The following is a 9030-nucleotide window of genomic DNA, read 5'->3' as shown; positions in this document are numbered from 1 at the left end:
CAGGAATTAGTTCTATTTTCAAACCCGAAGTCCGACGTGCAGCTTCTGATAGTGCGGGAAGGAGACATGGAGGAAGGGAGAGACCGTTGAACCACATGCGCATGCGCACGGGGAGGCGGACACAATAAAACTTAATAATTTTGAGTTAATGGATCAGAGGCTCTTTGCTATTAAATAACTTTAGTTTACATGAATGAGATATAAATAATTTTTTGATGAACTACTAAATTTGAGTAAAATGAATTAAATCTTAATGTGTCACCTTTAAGAAGGGCTTGAATCATTTTTTTGAGTGTACATGCATTTTTTCCTTATCTTTCTGGATGTGCAGGACTTTGTACTGCATAATACGATTTTTTTTAAGTGTTGTAATAATACTAATAATAAAGTTGGATGTTTCATAACATGATATGCTCTCAATAACCATAACCTTTCACAGTCAAATTCTCTGCTCTGTTTGTTTCCCAATTCTATGAATAGCTTATTCAGGGAAAGAACACCAAAAAATCAGTGATAGGCCCACTGTTGAGGGAGGGTTCCTCACTATTTCGTCATTCTCTAACACTTTTATTGTTTTTCTGTGAGGACTTTGACAACGTCTGTGCCTCTAAATATCATTTTTCTCAATGAACGTCTTTTACAATCTCATTTCTTAGCTCTGCTTCATAAAAAAAACAACTTATCATCACTGTTTTAGACGCTATCGATCAGAAAGAAACAAATAGATTTTTACAACGGCCTATGTCCAGGGGGAAATCAATGCCCTTTCTTCCCAATGACATCTAATGTGAAAAACAATCCCAAGAAGAAGAAAATATCCTATCTCTCGTGGGGTTTCCTCCCTACAAAAGTATGAATCAAAACACTTAGCAAGAACAAAATAACACACCACGTTCTGTTTTGGGACAAATCAGTTGTTGGGACGCTTTTGAGCGATGTGAGTTGTGATTGGTCAGCTTGTCACCCATTTATGTTTTGATTGGTCGAAGACTTGTGGGAAGTCGCCTCTGATTGGATAAATATTTTCCTGTTCATCCTCCTCCTAATATACGCAGCAAAGTGCAAAATAACAAGTCTCAAAAGTTTACTACGCATGTAATAACAGTTAATATTTGCTAGTTTTTTCTTTAGCTTTCTCGAAAGCTTACTTTTGTTTTATTAAATACAACTGTTGTCCTTGTATTAAAAAGCAGCAGATTTGTTGTTGTAAGCTAGAAATTCCCAGGCAAAGTCCGGTATTATAAAGTGCCAGCGAGCTAATAGGCTTCACTAACGCGTGTACCGTTTGAAGGCATGCAGTTGGACTTTGTTTAACTTTTATCGTCTCGGTTTATACCACGTTTTTTAATCGCCTCTTCTCCGTGAGCTTAACCTTGCGCGGCCGCCAGCATGTTCCCGTTGGACTCGCCGTGGAACATCTCCTTCGCGGGATGCGGGTTCCTCGGGATCTACCACATCGGGGTGGCCAGCTGTCTGCAGGAACGAGCGCCTTTTCTGGTCCACAACGCCAAGCACATCTACGGCGCGTCTGCGGGAGCCCTCACCGCCACGGCCCTGGTGACTGGAGTCTGTCTGGGTACGTTTAAGTCGATGCTATGAAAGAAATCATAATGATCATAATTACTAGACGGGTTATAAATTTAGACTGCAATACATTTGTTTAGAATTTATATGTTTTGATTGAATCAGCCTTCATTAAATTATTTTAATATCCTTTATACAACATAATTTGTTTATTTTTTTAACGGTATTTCTTTATTTTGAACAAAAAAAGCTAAATTAATTAACCTTTATGTTGTTTAAAGGACAAAATTCACTTATTTTCAAGTGTGAAAATGGTTGAATTGTGGGTTAAGAACCATCTTTAAATTGTTGTTGATTAATATATATATATATTTCAAAAATGTACTCCAGATTTATGATTAAAATATGTCATAAAAGCCACTTTTTTATTTTCTTTGTAAAACCATATAAATGAATTGGCACCTGCAGCACAGCCTCTCCCACCCTGCATCTCCTGTTTGAACATCTGTTGTTCACGTTTATATCAGGGGTCACCACAGGGAATCAGCTTTCACTCATCCGGACTTTTGGTTTGGCAGAGATTTTTACCCCGGATGCCCTTCCTGACACACAACCCTGTATGTTATCCAGGCTAGTGACCAGCACAAGGAGACCCACACTCTGGTCCTTTTGTGGCTACATAGTTAGCGTGAAGGGTCTTGCCTATATAGGGACCCACACTGGATTAAGCTCCGTGCGACCCCTATAGGAAACAAACCCTGTTTTCCCACATCCCAGTCCTCAGCCAACTAACCCTAACCCTTGAATGAGATTATTCCTTTTTATCAAAAATGATAAACTTCTATTTAATCTCTGCATAGCAGTACTTAGACTGTTTTAATGATCCGCAGGAGAGACCGGTGCGAGCATCATCGAGGTCGCCAAAGAGGCAAGGAAGCGCTTCCTCGGTCCCATGCATCCATCCTTCAACCTGGTGAAGATTGTGCGTCACATGCTGCGGCGCACGCTTCCAGATGATTGCCACCATCGGGCCAATGGGCGTTTGGGGATTTCTCTCACCCGGGTCACTGATGGAGAAAATGTCCTGGTCTCTCACTTCAACAACAAGGAGGAACTGATACAGGCATGGACACTCATTTTAATGGAACTTTACAACTTTAAAATAAAATCAAACAGTCCTTGGAGTTTGAGGCTTTTTCTTCCCGTTTAAATCCGTATGTCGTAGAAATAATATCAAATTACTTTCCATCCAATTTCCCAAATTACATAGTTTTCATATTATACTCTTGCACTTAAATGACATTTGAAAGGGATAAATGTTTATTCTAGATCAAAAGTATTAAAATACAAGTTTAAATACTAACAATTACTATGTTGTATCTTTTTTTTTTACAGTACTCAAGTTTACACAGTTTTTAGAAAAGTTTATTTTACTTTTTTTGCAATCATCTATTGCTGTGCATCTGTCAGGATGCAAATGACTGCAGTTATTTTCCTAAAATATTCCAATACACAGTATTTACTCCATGCAATGACACCCTCATTTATTTGCAATGCATAGATTTATAGCAATATTTGAGGATCTATTGAAAGTTACTTAAATAAACTGTCTGTTTTTTTGCTCAGTTTATACATTTTTTTCAAGCTATTGTTAATAATATCGTCCTCTCACAGGCGTGCATCTGCAGCGCTTACATCCCGGTGTATTGTGGCTTCATTCCTCCCACGCTTCAAGGAGTTGTAAGTAAATCCGTTGTTTTCCTCATTTAACGACGTTGCTCTAATTTTCAGGCTGACAAAGCGAAAATTCCTCAAGGATTTATCTGGTATAAGCACGAGACAACACATGCACATGTTTTTGTTATTGTTAAAGGGGAAAAAGGTTCACATTTAGCCTACTTCTCCTCTTTCCTTAAATTGTTACACTCTGGTTTATTAGTTGGGTCACTTTTGGCAGCACTGTTTTTATTTTTGTAGCTGTGCCAGTTCTCAATTCCCTGAGAATGTGTTTTTGCGGCGATATGCACGTGCGTGTACACAATGGCGAGAAAATTCCAGCACCGTTAGTGATTGTCTACAGTCTTGCACTGAAGGGGAAAGTGGAAGTATATTTATTGCTTTTTTCCCCTTTTCTCTTGGCAGAATGTGTTTGTAGAGCAAAGGTGCTTTGGGAAATATCTAATACAACAGCAATAGTCGCTTCAACCGGGTTTTTATTTTTAAATGTTGGTGCGTACAGAGAACTTCTGACTGAAATATGGGAGTGGTGAAGCCCAATGTGATCATGCTGGCGCTGATTTTTTAAGCTTGTTCTGTGCCCTTTCACTTGTTGGCAACACTCATAAAAGCTTATGTCATTTCACTTCATTTAGCTTCAAGCTTAACGTTTCATAATCTTCAGTCAAATCAGAAGCCCGTGGATCCCACTCTCACCAAAAGTGACCTCCTAAAGTTCTAGAAGGCTCAGGCATGTATTGATCCCATTCCGTCTTTCCGCTGATGTCTGTCTGTTACTTTCCAGAGATACGTGGATGGGGGAATCTCAGACAACTTGCCTCTGTATGAGCTTAAAAACACAATCACCGTGTCCCCTTTTTCCGGGGAGAGCGATATCTGCCCCAGAGACACCTCCACCAACATCCACGAGCTCCGCTTCACCAACACGAGCATCCAGTTCACCCTCACCAACCTGTACCGAGTCTCCAGGGCACTCTTCCCTCCGGATCCCATGGTAGTCCACGTGCTGGCACAAGCAGCTACTGATAAGCTGATTGTCGTTTTCAATTAGCTCATGTATTTGATAAGAATTTGCATGTGTTTTTTTATTCAGGTTATGAAGGCCATGTGTAAGCAGGGATATAAAGACGCTCTGCACTTTTTAGAGAGAAATGGTAAGAGTTTCATTTCTTCCAAGATGTCTGAGAGTAACTCCTGCTCAGTAACAGCCTGATCGATCTGTTGTCTTGTGACCGGAGAATATTAGTATTTACACACCATATCACCCCGATGCCCTATCATAACCTGCATTTCCTATGAACATGTCAGCAAATCAATAACCTGCTTTCCTTCGCATCTGCATTAACTCTCTGTGCTTACATGAATCAACTTGTATTTTTCTGAGTCAATATGTGGAAGTGGGTTGATCGCTCTGAGCCTGTTTGGTAATGGGATCGATCGAGAAGCGACCTCACATTAGAGATAATAAGGAAATTCTTACACTTGTAGGGCTGCTTCATTTCAACGGGCCTAACAGAGGGCCGACCCTGCATGCAAACGGAGAGCAGAAAGAGGCTGGCGGTGAGGAAGAGGAGGAAAAGGAAACGGAGGACAAGTCACAAGCGGAGGAGAAGATGGTTTTTGACACCTCCTCAATAGACGAACACATTATTGAGTACCTCCCACCAGCTCTTCATAAAGGTAACATCGCAACCAAACGTCAACTGATCTCCTTTTATTTATTCTAAGCAAGTTATATAAAGATTAAAATGAATAAAGAAAAGCTTTAGTTAAAAAAACACATTTTTATGCTTAGTAATTTGGTCTCAAATAAGAACATTTAAATGACCTTGAACTACAGTTATGTCAAGCTGTAAAGTCTTATCAGAAGGAGTGATTTTGAATCTGTTGTATAACAGAATCCTTTTAAAGTTCATAACACAGTGGCAGTAAAACTTTACCCTCGCTCTCGTGTCACTGCGAGGCTTAGACTTCCTGTGGCTCTCATCCATAGAGTGAACCACAGATGTGTAACTTTGTGTCTATGTCTCCCTCTGCAGCTCTAGTGGAGGCCTGCATGGAGAGGAGGAGCCTTGTGCAGTCGCTAGGCAACCTTCTCCCAGTCAGGATGGCCTCGGCCATGATGCTGCCCTACACTCTCCCTCTGGAGTCGGCTATGTCCTTGACACTCAGGTTCTGTGTGACTTTGACTGATTTTATTATTTCTTTAGCAACAGATGCTGATTTTTGAAGTTCATCTTGGTTTTTGCAACTAAAACTTTCAGTTTTACCTGCTTTTAAACAGTATTTCGAGTGTTTAAACAAAAGAGAAAAGTGTAAAAAAAATTAAAGTATGTAAAACATTTGTAATCCTACTTCACGGATTGAACCTATCTCGAGTTATTTTTAAAATATAACCCCCACGATAAATGAAGGAACACTGTAAACGTGTGTTTGTGTTTTCTGTGATCTGACAGTGATTTGTTGCATGTGTAGACTTCTGGAGTGGCTTCCAGATGTGCAGGAAGATGTGGGGTGGATTCGAGACCAGATCTTGAAAATCCTGCATCACATTCTTTCCCGGGCCTCCAAAAGCGTTTCCCGCCATGTCTCTGCCAGGTACTTGATCTTGTATTTAGACATTCCAAAAAAACCCCCACAAAAACAGACTAATGCCGCTAAAACAAAATAACTGTGACCATGCCACCTCCTAATGTTATTTGTGACAAAAATACAGTCCAACACCACAGCACATATCCACATTAGTGTATTTATAATACCACTTCTTTTTAGCAGAGTGAATCCATATTTAAGGCACTCCAAATTATAAGATGCACAGTTGTTTTTAGAAAAAATCAAGGGTTTTAAATGTGCCTCAAGTGTTGTTCACACCGGCCTTGGCAACGTGTATTAAAGTCACTGTTTTCAATGAAAAGTCAATGTAAACAGGTGTATATGCACGTTCTGGGCTTAAGCTTTTAAAACTCTCATGTTCCTGTGTTGCTGCGCAAGTTTTAAGACCATTTTCAGACTCTACGTACAAAACACATGTCCATTGAATGCGCGTTGTAAACTGAATCACTTAAATTAGATACTTGATATGATGGTGTCCAATTTAATTCATGAAAGTCCCAATCATATGAAAATTGATCATGGAGGAGAAATTAAAGGGCTTACAATATGCAAAATTAATGTTTTGAGCTTTTAATTTTATTATACTGTTCATTCCACACTATAAACAGTCCCAAAGTGGTACTTTGATCCACTCACATTTCTGAGCATTCCTCTAAATACCTGCGCTCTGATCACCAACCACTCCCAAACCACGAAAATGAGTAGGTTCTCATGAGCTGATGTCACAAATTGAGAACAGTCGATTCCAGGAAGAGTCTGCGCTGCCAGAACTAACACAAACACCCCATTTCTCCATGCAGACAGCAGTTCTCAGCATCTAACTTCACCACTCAGCCAACTGTGATCAGCCATTATCTTGCCGCTCAGCTAGCACAGCTGCTAACTTTGCTGCTCAGCTAGCGGTGCTAAGCCCACAAGCTAGCAGCTGAGCAGCAAAGCTTGGTAAGCAGCTAACTTTGCCACTCGGCTAGCTCAGCCACTAGACCTGACCATTACTATAACCAGTTAACTAAAGTCAGATGTATGGTATGCACATACATCTTTGCAAAAGTTCGAATGTTGTTTGTTGTTATTTTGGATGACTCTAGTATGACATAATGAAATGGGCATCACTGACGAGCAGTAAAAGTTGGGGCCTCAGAGATGAAGCTGTCTTACTTCTGGGTAGGAAAAAAAATCACGAAAATAACTTGTATTTCATAAAAAAAATTTCATTGTGCCAAAGGTAATATATGATCATATTTATTGATATAGTCAACTCTGAAAGGCTTAAGGAAAGCATGGTGTAAGCCCTTTAATAACTGCAGTTTGGGAATAGAGCTGTCAAGAAAAAAAAAACAAAACGTTTCAACGTTTTGCACCAAGCCTCTTCCAACTGCAGGTATGCGCTAGTATTGGGTAGCAACTGTCCAGTATGAACATCATATACTGAAAGTGCATTCAATAACCCAGTTTTCTTGAACCCGCGTCACATGCCCAGTGTGAATGTAGAATTGTAGAGTGGAAAATACCATTAATGAGAAAATGACGGTTAGCTTTTTATATTCACTGTATAACTGTAAACACTCTCAACAGACTGTTCTGCCATCTGGAGTTGCATCACTACCGCTCCCTGCCCTCCAAGTCCAGCTCCACCAGCCTGTTCCCTACCTGGGTGAACGAAAGCAGCCCTTCCGTCCAGGACGTCTTTGTGCGCCTTGAACAGTACAAGAAGCAGCTTTTATCTGGGGTTTTCTGCATCAACATGGACCTGCAAGGCTCCTTTAAAACGGGAGCTCTGTCACCAGATAACACAACCAAAAAAGACTTCCCAGCACACAGCAGCAGCAGCAAACCTTTAACGAGATCTCAGAGTTTTTGGTAGGCCTCTGCTGCAGATGTACTCCAGAAGGACGGGAATGCTCTTTTGTGTTATGTCCTTAAATATGAACATGTGCAATCTGATCAGCCACTTCACAGTGTTTGCGATGAAGATTTTCACATAGTTTTGCCTGACCCTAAAAAAAAAAAAAAAAAGTCAAGTGCAGTCAAGCAGTTTGTAGTAAAACTGCTGGGTGATACTTACTTTGCATGTGTACTCACCCATGTTCAGACTTGAATGACAGGATGTAAAAAAATAAAAAAGACGTGGATTTGAAGTAAAACAATGATAACAGGCGAGTGTTTATGTTTTTTAGTGGAATGTGGTCAGACCGGGAGTGCACCAGCGTTTTCCTGCCTCAAGTCTCTTCAGGCTCACAGGAAGCACAGAGCCAAACGGAAAACAGTGAAGGTGCTTTGTTACATGTTGTTACTCCATTAATGTGAAGCAAGCCTCAATGCACCTTTTGTGGAAAAAAAAAACTCTCTCTGCGAGGTCTTTGTTGCTAAGTATGTTGTCATGCAAGCAACGCTGTAAATATGTCAAATGCAACATAATTTTTTTCTGGTCATCTTGATTTACAAATTCTTTACTGCTTAGAAAACATATCAACATGCAAATGATTTTATCAAATCATTTTTATCTGAGTTGCACTTTATGTTCTTAGGTTCTGACCTAACTGTCAAAGTACTTCTTGTGAATTTAATGTCATGTTTTAATTTTTATATAATCAGCCATCATGTTGTCAAAGCAGTCATTTACATGTAATGTTAAAAATCTCAGCAAATGTTATATGTGCGATTATGAAATAAACCAATACTGATAATGATTGACAACAGTTAGTAAAGGGTTTTTTTCATTAAGGGGATCGTCAACATTTATCTTGTTAGCTGGTAACAATGTGAGTTTCTCACTTTCTAAAAAGAGAAAAAAATAGTACACATACTTTTCAAAACAGTCATTTTAGATGAAGGAGATAATGTTGCATGTTTAATGTTTTAAGTTTTCATTTTTGGGATTATTGCGATCATTTCCTCCCCATGATTGTGATAATACAGATTGTGTTGTTTTAGGGCAAGGTAAGGTTATTTTTAAAGGATATTTTGTGTAAAAAGACAATTTAAAGTGCTTGCATAAAACATTAATAGAAGCATTCAATGGAAATAAGATCATTACAATAATACATTTAAAGAAAATTAAAGAGAAGTGGATAAAACTTAAAGTAATAGTGCAAATGAAAACTTTTGAATAAAAACCACCTGTGTAACAATTCATTTTAACTACAACTCAATTCT

The 9030-nt window shown here is 39.2% G+C and overlaps 1 protein-coding gene across 1 annotated transcript; it reads left to right on the top strand.

Annotated features, from left to right (window-relative positions):
* The first annotated feature begins 972 nt into the window (after positions 1-972).
* pnpla2 (patatin-like phospholipase domain containing 2) lies at positions 973-8571 on the top strand. The gene is made up of 9 exons (XM_024282719.2): positions 973-1576; positions 2415-2647; positions 3199-3264; positions 4046-4255; positions 4355-4415; positions 4750-4941; positions 5301-5433; positions 5737-5859; positions 7450-8571. Exons 1-9 carry the CDS (start codon positions 1390-1392, stop codon positions 7736-7738), a joined length of 1494 nt encoding a protein of 497 aa, XP_024138487.1. The 5' UTR covers positions 973-1389; the 3' UTR covers positions 7739-8571.
* Positions 8572-9030: the final 459 nt, after the last annotated feature.

This window comes from Oryzias melastigma, linkage group LG6 (assembly GCF_002922805.2).
Source record: "Oryzias melastigma strain HK-1 linkage group LG6, ASM292280v2, whole genome shotgun sequence".
NCBI classification, from domain to species: domain Eukaryota; kingdom Metazoa; phylum Chordata; class Actinopteri; order Beloniformes; family Adrianichthyidae; genus Oryzias; species Oryzias melastigma.
Note: the sequence above shows the minus strand (reverse complement) of the source record. Positions and strands in the feature narration are given on the sequence as shown.